Source organism: Apus apus, chromosome 20, assembly GCF_020740795.1.
Source record: "Apus apus isolate bApuApu2 chromosome 20, bApuApu2.pri.cur, whole genome shotgun sequence".
In the NCBI taxonomy this organism is placed as follows: Eukaryota; Metazoa; Chordata; class Aves; order Apodiformes; family Apodidae; genus Apus; species Apus apus.
Window position 1 is genome coordinate 3,783,946 of NC_067301.1, and position 18,423 is coordinate 3,802,368.

General features: G+C 46.3%; 1 protein-coding gene across 3 annotated transcripts in view; it reads right to left on the reverse strand.

The window, feature by feature from the left end:
* Positions 1 to 18,423, reverse strand: part of ENO1 (enolase 1) — a 100,376-nt gene that overhangs the window by 2,060 nt on the left and 79,893 nt on the right. The window contains exons 1-8 of one of the 3 annotated variants that reach the window (XM_051637313.1): positions 10,831 to 10,937; positions 6,987 to 7,080; positions 5,595 to 5,690; positions 2,989 to 3,047; positions 2,354 to 2,423; positions 2,025 to 2,158; positions 1,634 to 1,856; positions 160 to 357 (exon numbers count right to left, since the gene is read on the reverse strand). In XM_051637313.1, coding sequence (XP_051493273.1) covers positions 160 to 357; positions 1,634 to 1,856; positions 2,025 to 2,158; positions 2,354 to 2,423; positions 2,989 to 3,047; positions 5,595 to 5,690; positions 6,987 to 7,071 — 865 coding nt within the window. In that variant the 5' untranslated portion in view covers positions 7,072 to 7,080; positions 10,831 to 10,937. Of the gene's footprint in view, positions 1 to 159; positions 358 to 1,633; positions 1,857 to 2,024; positions 2,159 to 2,353; positions 2,424 to 2,988; positions 3,048 to 3,335; positions 3,395 to 5,594; positions 5,691 to 6,986; positions 7,083 to 10,830; positions 10,938 to 18,423 lie in introns of those variants that run through there. The other 2 variants (XM_051637314.1, XM_051637315.1) reach the window with 2 other exon arrangements.

Consider the following 18,423-nt stretch of genomic DNA (forward strand, 5'->3'; position numbering starts at 1 on the left):
CTGAAGCCAAGTACTACCCACCTCAAAGGACATACCAAAACCCTAAGAGGTTACCTCTTTGCTCTTGATCACTCTTATAAGGGAGGCTGCATCCTAACTCTTTCAGCATCAATCCCCCTTCACCACTACTACCATGCTTCTTGTTGATTAACAACTTACAGGGGTAGTTCTTGACAAAGCCCTTGTACAGGTCAGCCAGCTGATCAGGAGTAATGTATCTGCTGGGATCATCAGGGGATTTGAAGTCCAGGTCATACTTTCCATCACGGTAGAACTCTGAGGCAGCCACATCCATGCCAATGACAATCTTTTCAGAGTAGCCAGCCTTGCTAATGGCAGTCTTCAGCAGCTCCAGAGCTGAAACATGGTAAGAGTATTTCTCAGTTCCCACCAAACATCTCAACTCAAAAGCTATTCATTTATCAGCCACACCACATACACTTGGCAAAGAAACTCTTCATTATCCACTACATAAAGCCCAAAGACTGCAAAGGTTCTTAAAATTCTCCCACTTCTAAAGTGACTGGAACAAGACACTACTTGAATACTACTTTTAGCTTGTAATACCCTTGAGACACCATTATGGGATCCATAATCTCTTCAGGCAGGACTGCATGTCAGCCCAGAAAGCTTAATACTAGATGATACAACATCCTCTTTCAGCTTTATGCATGTGAGCAGGAAGCAGTGACTGCACTTTAATCTCTTTTAGCTCCAGGTCAGGTGTTGACCATGAAAGGGTACAAGCATCCAAGCCCTGACAGGCAGTGGCACACAGCCTGCCTCTGCACAGGGCACACACTTTGCTTCTACCTGTTCCCCACATGCACATTTATGCACAGAAGAGGGAACAGAACTACTCAGTGGGAGCTTCTGGATCCTACCCACCATGCTACCCTGTTTGGCAGAGTCCAAGCAAGGAAATTCAGCTATGGTCATGACAAGTAAGACTCTCCCAGTCACCCCTGACTCAAAGCCAAGGAGCTGCATCAGCCAGGCTATTTACAGCGGGAAGCTTAGATCAAGTGGGTTTGTTTGGACTTTTTTTTGTATGTGGTTTTAAGATGTTAATGTAATACAAACTGCAAAAGCAGCTGCTGCCAGCAACACATATTCCTTGGACTGTCATTCAAGGTCATCTTCTGATGTGTGCTAGGGCACAGATCTAGCAAGAGCTGCATGCGTCTGTGGGATTCATAAACACCCTGATTTCTGGTGCTGGCTCAGTATCTTCAGTGCCAGAAAAGGCAATGCAGCTCAGAGGCCACCTTCAACACTAATGTAACAGCTCAAGTAACAAGTAGCTTCAGAGTTCTAGTATTCTACTGGCTTATTTTCATGCACTCCCACATAGGACCAGGCCTAGTTCCAACTGTTTTCCTCTTTTGCCAGCACAAAAACAACTCCACTAAACTGACTACTGATTTCTGGGAAACCTGCAATGCATGCAGACATTCCCACACCACCTTTCAACTGGAAAGGAGTAAGATTCATTCCTGTAGAAGCTTAAGGGAAACACTAATAAGGCATTGAAGTCAAAGCTGCACAAACTGACGTCTGTTCAGCTAGACAAGTATGGCCTTCATTCTCTGGCTATCCATTACACCTCCTCCCACACTTAGCTCATTCTTACCTTCTTTATTTTCCAGGATGTTGGGGGCAAAGCCACCCTCATCACCCACGTTGGTTGCATCCTTGCCATACTTCTCCTTGATGACATTCTTTAGATTGTGATAGACCTCGGCACCGATGCGCATTGCCTCCTTGAAACTGTCAGCACCCACAGGGAGGATCATGAACTCCTGCATAGCCAGCTTATTGCCAGCATGGGAGCCACCATTGATCACATTGAAAGCCTTGGAGTAACCAAAAGGAAAAAAAACAAGTTAGAATGCCTCAGGGTAAAATGGTAACAGCATTTATGTTAAGACTCTTCATTCTCCAGAAAACTTGATCCAAGACCACAAGATACCTTGAAGTACCTCTTAGATCAAGCTTTCAGCTACCCCCATCAAGGCACTTACTGGAACTGGAAGAATCACTTCTGCATTTCCAGCAAGGTCAGCAATGTGACGGTACAAGGGGACACCCTTCTCAGCAGCACCAGCTTTGCATACAGCCAGAGATACACCCAGGATGGCATTGGCACCAAATTTGGCTGCAATAAAGAGAAATTGTTTACAGAAATGTTATGTCTTCAGAAAGAGACTTGGCAATAGCAGCACCATGGGCTTGGTTATGGCAGTGCACAGCATATGCCATGCACTGCCCATTGTTTCTGGCAAAGCAAGCTAGAATGCTACACACCAATCTCCATCTTTTCACACCCCACTGCCACACAAAGCCCACTTACATTTGTTCTCTGATCCATCCATTTCCAGCATCAGTTTGTCAATCTTTTCTTGCTCCACAACATTGACCTTCTGCAGAGAGAAGCAAGCAAAGCACTGCTTGATACCAAAACTCTATGCTTACCTACCCACTCCATTTTTATTTCCCTGGCAGACACCAAGAACTGCTTAAGAGCAACGACCAGAAGCTGAAGAGACTAGTTCTTTTCATTATCACATAGCAGCATCTTCTAGTCACTTCCAGCAAACCAAGGCTGACAGAAGTATCCCCCCTCAGATTCCTTTCCAAATCAGACAGCTTGAATAAAACCCAGTCCCTCCCCATCATTCAGCCACCCTTTTAAGAATAAAGCAGTTTGTATTTAAATTGCACACCACTGAAGTTCCCAGGTGCTTAAGGACTTCTGCACAATACAACGTTAGGCTGCTAGGGATTGCTGTGATTAAGTGTTAGATATGCAGTCATTAAGTAAAGCAATTGTTGTAAGTCAGTTGGTTCCCATGCACTCCAGTACTCAGGCTAGTCCTCCCCCACCCCCATGTAATACAGGTCCTGTAACCATCTCTAGTAAGACAACCCACCAGTTAAGACACTCTGCACATCATTAACTGATGTTAGAAGACAGATTGCTCCTACCTTGCTAATCAGTGCAGGTGCAATTGTTTTATTGACGTGCTCAACAGCTTTTGAGACACCTGGAAGGAACAAGCAAATGGGACACTGGTCAATCACACTGGCTATGCAGGCATTAGTAGGTGATCTCAGTCACAATAAAACCTCAGGAATACCACCTCATGCTATTCAAACCCCAATCCAACCTGAGCTTACAGCCAAATCTGAGCACTTAGAGGTCATCTCAACTGAATGGGAGCTGCATGAAGTAAGCATAATCTAAGAATGCCTGCTGCAATGTTAGTTTGCAAGACCATGCACTGGAGAAATTTGTCCAAGTGACAAGGTTGCACTGAGAGCACATCCATTACCTGTGTACACAATGCTGTCCCCAGGAACTCGTTAACATATTTAACAGCTCGGGATACACCTGACAGAAGCGAAATGGACAAGAGAATCAAGGAAGAGATGAAGACTCAGAGCCAAAAACAAAGGCAGTCATGCAAGAAAGAGAAAAGGGCACAAATGGGTAAACAGACCTACAAGTCAGCAAGGGTCCAAAACTGAGCAACAGACCAGAAACAAAAGGGTTCAAAGGGTAGAGGAAACCATGCATCAGCCAGTGAGGCTGGATTTGGTCTTTCCACCTAGATTTCCATACTGTTGCAAACACCCTTGAGGATCCAAACCTCAAGTGGCTGAATGACAGCATTTAGGAAAGGTTTTTGGATAGGCTACTCCTATCCATCCATAGAATGGATGAGTAAGAGGGAAGAGAAAGGCTTCCCCAGAAGTTAAGCATGCAGCAGCTCAGGCATTTCACTACCTGCCACCATTCTGTACCACAGCTAGAGCACCACCCTAGCACATCTTACACTCAGTACAAAGCTGAAGTACATACACTGTCTCTGTACTTGGCTGCAGGCACAGAAATGGATTGTCTTTGCTCTTGCTTTAAACAAGGACTAAATTATGAACACAGTGCTATCCTTTTAATCTATGTGGACTCACCATTGCATAAACCAGCAGTTCCAGTATGAACTTGCATCTTCCCCATAAGCAGAGACCATCATTGGCCAACTACCAAGGAATACTGTCATCCCTGTAGTGTGAGCTTCAGAACTAGTGCATGCTAATTAAGTGCACCATGAACCACAGTAATTGCCTTTCAAATAGTCTAAGTCTGCAGATTTTTATTACTACAGACCTACCAGCTATCTGCAATTTGGTGGTATTTTTTCATAACTCATCTTATTCTCCAGCTGAAAACAAACCTTCAGCTGTGATAGCCTGTTGTGGATTCTCAGACTACTGCCTAGTTAAGTACCATGAAGAACTGCCTGTAGGATCAGATTTAACATGTCTAAGCACACACACATTTAACACACTGAGGTAAGTACACATTTACTCTTCTCAAGGAAAAGTGCCCTAGATAAACAGCATAAGCTCTTTGGGATATTGAGTCATCTAGGAGTTTATTCTGTGTTAAAGTAATAACAACCATGAATCTTCTCAGACAGGGCTCTCTAAGTTCAAGTCAGTGGTTATCCACTCTGATTGCTCTTCTTAACAAGCACAAAGTGTCAGCTTCCTTTCACCTGGCTGGCAGAGAAGTATGAAGACAAGTAATTCTCTCTCCCAGCTGAAACTTAAGTTGATTGCATGTACTTGGAAGGCATCACCAATGCTTTCACAGCAGAAAGCTAAAAAGGAGTCCTGACTGCCCAAGCTTTCAGAGTAGTCCTAAGAATTACTATCAGGATCTTTATTAGGCAATGACACCTTGTAAGTGGCTATTCATGTTCTCCCATACTTGTTCCCAAGCCACACTGGTGACTTGCTGTTTCCTTTCAGAACATACAATAGTCCCCAGACAACTAAAATATTACACCACCAACACAAACTTCAGTATCCTGGCTACCTGGAATGAAAGACAAAAAGCCAAAATGGCTTTAGGTATTATACACTCCAAAACAAAAGCATCTTCCATGATTACCACTGTAAATCTGCACATCAGCTGTGGTCAGCAGTTGGCCTAAACCTCAGGTTCAGGATTCAACACGCTGGGAGCTAAGGAGTTTACAGTGCCAGGGCAGATACATTTAACAGTTCTTTGAAAATTTGGTCTATGACTAGATCTTGTGACCAGCTGCAGTAACACCAAGCCTTCAGGAGCAGGTAGTTTAGATGCTCTTACAACACAACTACTAAAGGACTCTGGACTCTGAAATGCACCAACAGGAGTCATGCAACAAAGTACATCTGGGCATACTGTACTGACATTATCACCTCCAGGGTGTGCCCAAGCTCAAGGCACCCACCCTTGGAGGTACAGTCATCTGCAGCACTACACAGCTGCAAAGCTGGAGGCAGAGTTACCCTTCACATTGCCCTCTGGGAAATGCAGCAGTCTGTGCTTGACCTCTGCCTCAGCCACAGTGCCTACACACAGTACACACTGCCATCATCTCACTGCTCATCTCCACTGCTTTTGCTTAACTGCCATGCCTTGTACAGAATATTGACAGCAATAAAGGAGCCCATGTGTCCTCTGCTACAACCTGGCATAAACATATGCAGCAACACAGCCACTGTAATGGGGTGAGCTGGACATCAAAATTCAGGTTTACCTTTCCCCATGTAGCGTGTCTTGTCATTGTCACGAAGCTCCAGAGCTTCATAGATCCCAGTTGAGGCACCGCTGGGAACAGCAGCTCTGAACAGACCTGTTAACAACAATAAAAAGAAGTGTCTTAGCACATTCAAACCCAGAAAACATTCTCCACCCATACACCATCCCAACCTACCACATACTTCCATCCCCAGAGATGGAAGAACTAATCTCTCAACTGCATCTCTGCTCACTTGTACAGTGACCCTGAGAGCTGCCTGCATCACAAACTCACCAGTGTCTCACTCCACAGCAAGCTGACTCACTCACTCTCTTCCACTGTGCATTTCATGTATTTAAGTTAGGAAATTCATCCATTCTCCTTCCAAAAAGGTGCCTTTATTCCCTGAATCTACTTTTTTTGCTCAGTCTGGCAGGCAAGCTCTTAAAATTCTTCTAAGATATGGCATACAAGGGACAATTAGGAAGCCTCTTTTGTTAACACAAGTTCTGAACTCCTCTGACAACAGGACAACCACCCAGACAGCCTGTTCTTCCAGCCAAGAACGCTGAGCTTTGAGCAAGTCAGTACACTGCAGTCTGTTCTGCCTGTGGCTCAAGATGCCAACTTCAGTCTCCAGTCTTTCCCTTATCCCACTACAGCAAAAAGCTTAGTAGGGGCAATCTCATTAAATTACTGCATTAATCTTTCAAGGCAGAAAGATCAGCTATTTAGTTAGTTTATTACAGCTATTGTGCTTGCTCATTCCACCAAACCACACTGGTATGTGCCTGCACAATGCCTTTGTCAGATCCTATCAGATGTGCAATGAACAACTAACAAACCAAGAGAAAGTCCTACCTTATTAATAATATAAGATGTTATATGTAAAAACCCAATCAGACAAGTTGCTTAGTCATGCCTGCAGACTTATGCAGAAAAGAAACCATTACCCAAGGTTCAACTCTGCAGCAGAAGACTGTTTCATTACATAAAGTGACTGCTAGACAAACCAAGAATTAAGTGCAATCAGACAGAGCTTAGGGAACACTGAAAACAAAGGCCATGAGCAGCTGCTTAAGGACAGGAACTTGGCCTTGTTAACTCTGAGTTTGTAAGGGCAAGGAAGGCAGGTTTAGATTACTACTGGCACAATTTAAACTGGATGAAGAACCCTGCTTCAAAAAACCCTTCACTGTCCAATACCCTGAGCTCAGCAAATTCATTGCAGTAGAACAGGGCAGAGGTTTTCCTGCAAGCCCCACACAAGCTCAGCAGCATGCTGTACGTATGGAGGAAAGAGAAAGCACAATTCCCCTGCTAGAATGGAAGGTCTATATACTTTTGACTGCCTCTTTAGTTCTATCAGATCCAAAAAAATTAATAAACACCTAACAACTATGGACTCACCTTTGTTGGTATAGAGGTCTACCTCAACAGTGGGATTCCCACGAGAGTCAAAGATTTCACGGGCTTGGATCTTAAGAATAGACATCTTTAACACCTGAAAATTAAGAGTTTAGCATTAATCATAGAATGTTTTGTGTAGGAAGGGAACTTCAAATCATCTAGTTCAACACCTGTTGTCAGGGACACCTTTGCAACAGCTCCTAGTATGGTCAGGTTGCTCAAAGCACCTTCCAACCTGACTTTGAACACTTCCAATGACAGGGCATCCTCATAGCCCTTATCATAAAACATTTCTTCCTTCTATCCAACTAAATCTGCCCTCTTTCGGTTATTTCAATTTTAAAATGTTTATCAACATTATTCAAACACAGCTCTGTCCAGTCAGCCCTTTTTTTGAGCAAATAAAGCACAACCCCCACACCTCTCCTTCCTCGCCTGTCCCTCCTGAACAGTTTATAGCCATCAATTGCAGCACTCCAGCTGAGTGATTCATCCCACCCTGTTTCAGTGATAGCAATTAGATCACAGCTTTTTTTAAAAAAAACCTAGCAAGTAGCAGAGAATTCCTGTACTAGAATTGCTTGGCTACTCTTATGTGGTGAGGTGACATTCCTTTAGATCTCTCTGGAAACCAGGCTTCTGGTTTTAGACTGTTCTTCCCACCCCGGCTGAGATTTCTGTCCTCTCAACATACAACTCTTTTTGAGAAAAGAGTTAAGTGCAACAGTTCTTAGTATGCACAGCCTGTTCAGAGCCAAATGTAACCTATCCTGAAATAGAAACAGTTACAGCTCTAACTAACACCTTGCATTAAGGGTTACACCCTGTCTTGAGTATTTTCAGGAATAGCTTTTCTACTTAAAAGGAAGAAAAATCACCACAACCTTTTTAGTATTTTCTTCCCCCCACCCTTCTCACATATCTACAATTTTCCTTAAGAAAACTGCAGTAAGAAACACCTTATGTAAGCTCAGCTACATTTTAAAAATCAAGTCATAAGGCATTGCCTGGCACCAAACCCAGCTCATCTGCAGAGAAGAAAGCTCAGCCTCAGAAGTGGAACTATCTGGAAGCTGGCTTCTTGGCAAGCCAGTGTGGGTGGTAACCCTGTCTACAGAAATGGTCATGAAATCTCTGCAGTTACTGCAAAGTTAAGAAAGCAGGACCTTAGAAATACTGCTGCTTGTGCAGAGTTGAGGAGGGGGGTGTGTGGTTACCTTCACTCATTCATTCTTCCTCCACAGCAAATCTTCCCTCATCATATTAGAGACATGGGGAGCCATTTGGTTAGTTCCCTTGGCTTTAAAGTGCCCCCTCCAGCTGTCCTGCCTCTAAGCAGCATTTTGTATAAGGCAGCACAAAAATTTTAGATATTCCCTGCTTTACAAAGACACACACACTGACAGATGATATAACTAACCTAAGAGGCAAGGCCAACTCAGTTCAAAAGCTGGCCTTCATGCTGCCACTGCTTAATCAGTAAATACATAAGCTAGAAATAAATCCCTGCAACTCTCCAGCTATCAGTCCCAACCATGCTAACACTTATCTCTCTGCACTTGCACTGAGCAATGGCTAACAGGAAGAATCCCATTTATCTAAAAAGGGCTTTCAGAGCTGGCACCTGCTATGCCTTACTTTCATTTTCAGAACCATGGCTTTGTGACAAAACATTAGGTGCCTTATTCTTTGAAAACACAGCCAGCTTAGAGGAAGTGTTACTATAATGCAAGAACTCTTTGTTCACCTTCACAAAGAAGGTGGCACTTCAGGAATACACACTGCAAGAGCTTCCACTGCCCGTGTCTGCAAGGTCTGACATTACTCAAGTGTCCTTACAAGTGACCTCTTCAGCAGTCCCTCACTTTTCTTTAGAAGGAGGCATTTCACAGCACTGCACCATTCCAGAAAATCCTCATACTTTTTTTTTTTTTAATAATTTTTTAAACCCACTCACTTCTGTTTTCAAGAACCAGTTTTCCCACCGAGCTATTCCTGGGTAACAATCCGATGCCCTTTAGCTCACCACAAGCTGAGCATTATGAATTTTGAAAGAAAATACATCAGGTCTAGAAAGTGAGAGTCAGCCTATGCACAGGTCTAGCTGTGGAAATGCTAAGTGAATGCAAGAGAGCTCATCAGGAACACTGCCTGCTCCAGCCCTCTATGCCCAGTGATGGAGTTAGCCAAACACATGCCAATGCCAGAGTGGTACTTAACACACACGTCGCCTTAAACCTTTTTTTATACTATAATCTGCTGGCAAGGTCAGTGTCTCCCTTTAGGACAGGACACACTAGCTTTCCTGGCCTTCCCAGGAGCAAATATTATCTAATTCAAGGCTAAGTTACAGCCCACTGCACTACTGCCAGTCCTGAGTACTAGTTCACTATCAACTGAAGTCCAAAAAAAGAAGAAAATAAAAATCAATATTTATTCCTTGAGATCCTGTACTCTGCACAGGGACTGAAGTACTCCAACATGGACTACTCCAACTTAAAAATATTTCCAGATATTTTGTTCACAGCCAACTTTATCACCAAAAGCTGTACTTGTGAGCTATTTTGGAGCCACATTTCTCCTAAGACAAAGCACTACAAGCATCCAAATGGAGATTTAGAAAATATCAGTAAAGTCTGGCCACAGAAAGAACTATCTTAATGTCTTATTGATCACAGAACTGCCATACAGTTATCAGTCAAAGCCTTACATTACACTTAAAGATCCTGTAAGACTGCAAATCTCATACAATCAGCACTCAGAAAAAAAAAACCAACAACCTTCACTGCCCATTTGACCTCACTAAATTACATCCTAACATCAATCCTACTGCTGAAGCCCTCCTAAAACCTGGGACAAACGTGGACCAACAAAGGCATCTTCCAATCCAATTCCTTCCACATGGCATTCACCTCAATGCTCTGCAACATGATGCAACACGTTTTAAATAATGCCTCACAGGGAGCAAGTCACAGACATGTCTAAGTACTTTCTCTCCTTGGTGTTTTTTTTGTTGGTTTTTTTTTTTTTTAGTAAGATGGAGGCCTGAAACTGCATTGCCCCAAACTGTGGGTTTGGATGACGAACTTCACTACTTCCTGCCAGGCTCAGAAAGTCACAGTCCTGCCCTCTGACTCAGCAGCCAACTAACGGAACAGGACAAAGACCAAAAACCTCTCGGGCAGCCCTGCACGAGGCAAGCTGGTTAAGAGGCATTTTTTTTCCCCCCACACCTCAAGATCCAGAGATGCACGCTAAGTTGCCAGGTGCTGCTCCCCACAAGGGCTGCCTTGAGATAACTAGCATTAATTACCCCCACTGGGAGAGACCTAGGGCACACAAATTTGAGTGCTGCCATCAAAGGTTAAATATTTGAGATGCGAAGCTGAAGGACATCCACTGCCACTACAGAGGGGAAGGTCCAAATCACGACCCGCAATCCGAGAGCGACTGTTAATGATTAAGAGAGAAAGGTTAAACCCTGCCTTTGAAAGAAGCCTTGACCCGCCGTACACCCCAGCAGATTTTACCCTCCTCCCACCCCCAGGCCCCCTGAGGGAGGTGAGGCCAGGCCAGGCCTCCCTCCGCCCCCGCGATGCGGCGGGAAGCTCCTCCACAGGGACCAGCGCCCTGGAAACCGCCCGGCCCGGCCCGCGGGCAGAGCTGGAGGCCGCATCTCACGAGGGCGGCAGCGGGTCCAGAGCTACTGCTCGGGGAGGCCTAACGGAAGGAGAGGGGAAACCGCGGGCCCAGCGGGACCTCTCGCCCCGCGCACGAATGCGGGAGGGCCGGGCCGCTGAGGCCACGCAGGGCCGGCAGGGCCAGGCCGCCCCACCAGACTCACCTCAGGCCGGCACCGCGCTCCGCTCAACGCCTGCCGCGGACTGGGAACGGGCAGCTGCGCGGCCGCCGGGCTATAGCCCGGCCCCTGCAGATGGCCCGCCCTCCGCCCGCTCCCATTGGTCGGCTCGGCCGCCTCCGCGCTTCTATTGGCCAGCCCTGCGGCTCGCCGTGCTGCCATTGGCTAGCGGCCCCTCAGGCCAGAGGCGGGCACGGTGCGTGCGCTACGTGCCGCGGAGGCTCCGGGCTCCTCGTGGAAAAAACCAGCGCGGGCGGGGGCGGAGCTGCCGCCCCGCCTGGCCCCGCCCACAGGGCTGAGGGGGGCGGGGCTGAGGGGAGAGGCCTGAGGGGAGAGATCTGAGGGGAGAGATTGTGAGGGGAGACAGATCTGAGGGGAGAGATCTGGGGGGAGAGATCTGAGGGAGAGACCTGAGGGGAGAGACCTGACGGGAGACAGATCTGAGGGGAGAGATCTGGGGAGACAGATCTGAGGGAGAGACCTGAGGGGAGACAGATCTGAGGGGAGAGATCTGGGGGGATAGAGATTTGAGGGGAGAGATCTGGGGGGATAGAGATTTGAGGGGAGAGATCTGGGGAGAGATGTGAAGGGAGAGATCCTGGGGGGAGAGATGTGAGGTGGGAGAGGTGAGGGAAGACATGTGGGGAGACAGATCTGAGGGGAGGGATGTGAGGGGAGAGATCTGAGGGAGAGATCTGGAGGGATAGAGATTTGAGGGGAGAGATCTGGGGAGACAGATCTGAGGGGAGATATCTGGGGGGATAGAGATTTGAGGGGAGAGATTGTGAGGGAGAGATGTGAGGGAGAGATCTGGGGGGAGAGATGTGAGGGGGGAGAGGTGAGGGGAGAGATCTGAGGGGATAGAGATTTGAGGGGAGAGATCTGGGGGGAGAGAGATGTGAGGAGAAAGACCTCAGGGAACAGAGATCTGAGGGGAGAGATCCGGGGGGAGAGATGTGAGGGGAGAGATCTGGGGGGACAGAGATCTGAGGGGAGAGATCTGGGGAGAGAGATCTGAGGGGAGACTGATCTGAGGGGAGACTGATCTGGGGGGAGAGAGATCTGAGGGGGATACAGCTCTGGGGGGAGGCAGCTGTGGGGGGAGAGATCGGAGGGGAGACTGATCTCAGGGGGATACAGCTCTGAGGGGAGACAGTTCTGAGGGGAGAGAGATCCAAGGGGAGGCATCTCTGAAGGGAGGCAGCTCTGGGGGGATACAGCTTTGGGGGGAGACAGATCTGAGGGGAGACAGCTCTGAGGGGGGCAGTGCAAACCCAGGTGTGTGGGGAAGGTCAGGCCCACACTGAGGACATTTTTGTCCTCATGTGGCAAACCCTCACATCTGTGACCTCAATGGGGCTTTTCTGCTGCCCACCAGGTACAAAGCAAATGGTTGTGACTAAAAAAATAATGGAGCAGAACAGAGCCCGACACCTAGGCTGCAAAACTGAAGACTTGGCCAAAATGGAGTGACTCACGCTCCCGAAAAGCTCCAGTCCCTCTGCAGATGTTGAAAAAAACATAAAATTATTCACTGATAATTATTTAGTCCACTGCATTGTGGTGAACTATGAACCTGTGACTGAACTGGGATGGCAAAGCCTCTGTCACTGGAAAGAAAGATTCACCTTTCCATGGACTCAGGAGTAACTGTGTCATAATGTCTGATAAGAACATGGCTGCTGATGTTGTTCCCAGCTGCGGCACTGCAGAGGGATCCTCCTTCCTGGACTGATTGATCCCATTCCCCCCAGTAGCTACTCCCTGTGACCAGCTTGTCAAGGCCCCACTCCAGCTCCTCCTCCATGCTGGACCATTGGGCTGTGGAGCTGTGAGGTGCTGGTGGGGCCATGCCTCCTTCCCTCTCAGCCCTGGTTGCCATTATTCCTTCAAGCTCTTCTGGTGGTACAGCTCCCAGAGAATAAACTGCTTGGGTTGTGTAGGTAAGTTGCAGTTCTAACACAAGGTCTTTGTGGGTTTATTATGGAGGACAGTTGTGTCCACACTTCTCATAAGCCTGTTTTTTTTTCTGGGATTTTTAAGTTGAGGAATAGTCAGTCACACATTGCATTGAAGGGAGCTTGCAATGAGGGGAATCCCCTTGCACAGTCAAAACATTTGAACAAGGTCATAGCTGACCTGGGAAAGTCTCATGTTCCTTCTCAGCTTCTCATGCCCTTGGCCTTCACTCCCAGACATGATTGCTTCTGCTCAAGGCAGAGCACCATCTCCAGTCATGAGAGTGTGAGCCCCCAAGAAGGGACGTGGACATGGTGGGACCTTGCAGAACCCAGCCCCACACATGTACTCCCATGAGGGTCCCCAATTGCCCTGGGTTTGCTTCTTCCACTTTCACCTGACACTACCTGGCCTGTGTTGAGACTGGTGGAGCCCTAGCTCTGCAGTATTTCAAGTACATAACATCAAATCTGGGAAGTTCCCCAAACCTGGAGTTGGGGTCTAGGGGCTCCAGGGGTCTGACAGTGCCCAGGTCATCCTGTCTGTACCATGTTGTTGCTTTCAAAGTTAGCTATGTTTGTGCTTGCTCTATAACTGCCTCACCCTTCCAGCCTGTGACTGATCATTTCTTCTGGGCACATTTTTCTTTCCTTCCTGAGAACACCCCCTCAAGACAAGCTTTAAGTCTAATAAAAAGCAAATGAAATCTGTCGAGCTGACCGCCTTCCTAGGCACGCCACGCTGGCACAGTACCCCACCAGCTCCCCCCCTCCATGACTCCTAGGCTCCTAAAAAAGAGACAATATTTGAAACCCAAGCTGGTTAGTGACAGAGCAGTATGGTCACATGCCCTCAGAAGTTCTGCATGCTGCTTTTTTATGCCTTTTCTGCCTTGCTGGAGGTGCACATTCATGTGGGCTGCACAGCCATGAATCAGATTGAAATGCTGCTGGGTTGCACACAGCTGAGATCAAGTAATATTGGCCAGGAGAAGCCTTTGGAATTAAACTGCCCCTTTATAGGTAGATGTTTCTTTGCAGTGCCCACCTCCCCAAAACTTCGTATTATATCCTTTGTAGCTTTGTCCTTGGTAGCGGTTCCTGACTTACCCTGGAGCCTGACCCCTCCTGGTGCAAAGGCAGGAGGGGGGAGCATTCCCTGCAAAAACATGCTCCTGAGCAATCAGATGCTGGAAATCATAAAACTGGATTTTTAGGATGATAACTGCTGGATTAGAGGTGCTCCACCATTTTTGCACTTCGTGAAAGTCCCTATATGGTTGTGCATGGAAAATCATGTAGAGGTGCTGAGTCTTATGAGGAACTAGAGATGATGAAGCACAGGAAAGCCTCAGGCTGAGGGAAATTCAGCCTTGTAGTAGTTGAGCAAAAGACTGATGGTGAAGTGTGGCAGGGTGCTTTTAAGGAATTGAAGACATATTATGAAAGATTATAATTAGCATGGTGGCAGAAGTGGAGTGTAAATCAAACCCTCTGTCCTGGGAAGCTGATCACTGAGCCTCTTGCAGCTCCGTGTTCCTGTTCAGCAGAGCCAAAGCTGTGAGAAAGGACTGGCAGTAAAAGACCAGACTAAGCTATCCCGCTTGCCCCTTGCCCAGACTCTTCTTTCCTTGTGACCACAAAACCAGCACAAAGCAAGCAAACTTCCTCCACTGGAGTGTGAGCAACAAACTGTGTGCTGAGATCCTGCATCCCCCCCTGCTCGCACGGTCCTGTCCCTGCAGTCAGGACTCACCCAGAGTCATGCCAAGAGCTGTATCCTCTCCACTGACCCATGTGTCCATGAGCCAGGGAGCAGCAAAAGACACTGGCACTACAGTCGCTGGAGGCAGCATTGATCAGGCATCCGTGATCACAAGTCAGGTGTTGGTATAATTTTTCCTGGATCAGCAGACTTAAAATCATACATGTTAAGCTCAAAGCCAGAGCTGATATTAAAAATGCCTCTGCTCAGTCATGGGTTCTGCTGGATTTTTCTTTTTCTGCAAAGAAAAAGTTAAGCATTCCTAAGGCAATGAGGTACCTGGCTAGCACGAGTTTCAGTGGGAATCTGGGCTTGTTAGCAGTTGTTCAATTACTCAGTGCACTCTTCTAAAATAATAAATTTATTTCATAGTGTGGGAGGGGTGTGTCTGGCTATTGGGGTGGGCACTGGGAACAGAGAGTTTCAGGAAACAGAAAGTCACTGCAGCTGGTGATCCAGTTTGACAGCCCACACAAGGACACCAACACATTAGTATAGCTGGAGCAGATGGAGGAAAAAAACAACACAGATCTGGCTTTACAGGCATCCACCACCCGGAAATGGAAAACAGCTCTTATGATCAAATGCCCCTTCCTTGTGCTTTACAGGTGAAACAATTGCTGGAGGTGACATAGAAATGAATCTTACATTGACATTTTAAGGAAGGGTACTGCACTGAATAAATGCTTTGCTCTTTACCACAACTCTGGTAAAATTTTAAGTGTACTACATATAGCTTTTTGATTGCTTGCAACATGCTCATGAGCACAGAGGCTGACTAGGCCAGCCTCTTCCTCCCCTGCTTAAGCTGGTCGGACAGAAGAGTTCAGAGCTCTGCAGAGTGTGAAATCACCGGTTCAAACAGCTGAGGATGCCAAAGCAGGGAGCAGAACCACCACAGATCAGGACTTGTTTGCCGGTGCATTCATGTGCTTAATAACCATTATGCAGTGTAGGATGCATTCCAGGGCGTGGGCTTTTGTAGCACCTTGAAAGCACTTCCTGAATGCTCAGAGACATCTCTTTCTCCCCAGAGCCTGACAAAACACCTAAAGAACATGTGTCTGGGTTGCTGTGGATGCACCACCCTCATCGACTCTATCCAACAGCTCTGCAAGTGCCGGCCTGTTGATGTTTTGATAGGTTTCCTTTTGAAGAGCAGTCCTGCATCTACATGGCCTCATGAATTAAGCTCTGACTGTGTTAGACGTCACCACAGCTGAGGTGAGATCTCGGCAGGAAAGCGGTCGGATGCAGAAGTCAGCGCCCTCTCGCTCAGATTTGATCTCTTCACTGACCCTGCAGACTGTGGTGGTTTTAAGGACCGTTCATTGGAAAGGTAATGGCAGAGTCTGACTAATGCTGTTTCTAGGTATCTATTAAAATTACTGAATGACTATTTAATATGTTTTCTTCCAGGCATTCAAAACCTCCTCTGACTTGATATCCTGCTCTCTTGCTTCTCATCCCCCTTTTCTGTCATGTTTTTGTCTTACAGCCTAACTCTATGCAGTTAAACACTGCAGGTTTTAGGCACATGAATAACGAAATTACTTGAGATGACAGACCTGATGTCTTTTTAATGCTTGTAACTTCCACCGCTTCTCTTAATCCTCCTGCCTTCTCCCAGAATTTTAGACATGAACCAGTTAGTGTCCTGAAAATTATTTTTAAAAGCCACCAGTCTTTTAGCCATGCAGTCCCTGCATTTATAAATCCAGCCTGAAAGTAACTTCAGAATAAAGACTGGGTAAGGGAAGGACTTGGACTGAATTAGATCTTTGAGGTCCTCATGCAGAAAACTCACAATTAGAGCACAAAAATTAAAGAATTGTCAGTGAGGATCTGCCATGAGAGTGACAAGCCCTGCATGGCTGCAGGGACCTCAGCCTCCTATCTCAGCTGACAGTCTGATTTCTGATTTTCTCCAACTCCCACTGTCTTTGGTAGGCTTGGAATTTGAATTTTCCATGGAAATTGCTGCCCTCAGTTTGCAAGCCACTAGGGACAGGGCAGGGAGCTTACAGACCTTGGCCAGAGAATTTAAAGTCTAACAGTCTATGAAATGGGTGCTGAAAGTTTATGGAGTACTAGCAAGGGTTTAATGGATGCTGAAGATGCAGGTAACATTAGACTAACTGCCCATTTTTGAGGAGTGATACTATGAACACAGATTTATGTGTAGCTGTGAATATGTAGCGTGGGGCAAGCATCAGGTTACACGAGTATATGAGAGCTGTGTCCAACACTTGTGTTCTAGGCAGAATATTTTGAACATATTCTGTTTAAAATGGAACATCACTACACAACAGTGATGACAATAACAAAAAAAAAGCAGGTAAAGTTGCTGGAACAGGAAAAAGATGTACTGCTTTTTAACTACTGTAAATGCTAGCATACTTATAAAACTACTACACTGATTTTCAGGAGATGGTGATGGGTTATTTGGAAGTGAACCAACACACAAATCAGGGTGCTAATACCAAAGGGCACACATCCCAGCAACTAATGATCTGATATGGTGATTTGAGGTGAAAGTGAAAGCTTTTAAACCAGCTGGATGTTAATTGCTAGGAACAAAGGCCATCGTTGCTGTTTTAAACCATGACAAAGCCATTAAGTAATCCTCCTTATTGAGGCCAGTGTGCAAGTCTTGCACTGCCTCGTACAGGGTGTTTGAGCTTCCCTGCTGAGCAGGTCTTTCCCTCTCACTTTGAAATGTATTCTGCTGTAAAGGGGAAAGCAAGCTAGGAATCGATTAGCCATTAAGAAATTATATTTGGTATTTAGGTATTTTTAAGAATTGAAACCTGAAAAACACAGTAGGAGTAAACCAATAACAACTCATTTGTTTTCATAATGAGTTCATAATCCTTATGTAAAGCACAAGGGTTATCAAGCAGGATTCTCTTGCCACAGAACAGGTACAGCACAGACAGTAAGATTTACATTTCCTTCATGTTGTCGTCCAACCTTAAAAATCAACCTCATTCTCGTGGGAATCACTTTTAGCTCCTGTCCCTGCTCCTCTCTTATACAGGCAGTGTGCAGTGGTGATGAGCTACTGGGAGAGGACAGGCTGTGGGTGCTTCTGCTCTTGCTGAATGTCCATGTGTGGACCTTGCCTGTGGCATAAATGCACTGCAGCTCTGCGCAAGCAAAGACTGGGGCACAGATGACTTGGGGAATGCAGGGACTGATTTCTTGATCTCTGAAACTGGGTGCATCTGTCCATAATTTGGATCTCTGAATCATGTAAGTCTGCTTTTATAATCAACAGGAACAGGCCTGTCTGGTTTGACTTCAAAGACACCCATAAAAAACACAGCATCTGTATCAAGGCTGTTTCTTTGCACAGGTGGATGCTTAAGGTAGGAAACTCATACCTTGCTACAGAACTTTTGTATTTCTTCCTGGATGTTACACTCTATGGGATATGGAGTAATTGCACCTATAACACTCCCTGAAAACCAACTCCCACAGGCTGTGAGCAGCTCAGCAGGCACCCTTTGGCCCACTCACTTGGCTTCCTCAGCACATACCTCAAGCACAGGTGTAGAGTTGAGCAAAGTCTGAAACACAGCAGATGCACTAAGTGCTATGATTAAAGCACTGTCAAAGGCTTTACATCCACTATTCCTCCTCACTAATGTGGGCCTGTGAAAGCCCATCTCTTGGCCCATTTCTCTCTTCCTTTCATTGTGGAATAGATGTTTGCTAGCATCAATCTGGGATACCCTGCTCCATGGGTGAGACCCAGCTTCTCTTTTTTACTGATTTGTTTTCTTGTTTTCTGTACCTTCCAATTTACCCACTGCAACAGGAATCCCAGTTAACTGCTAGGATCTCATTACA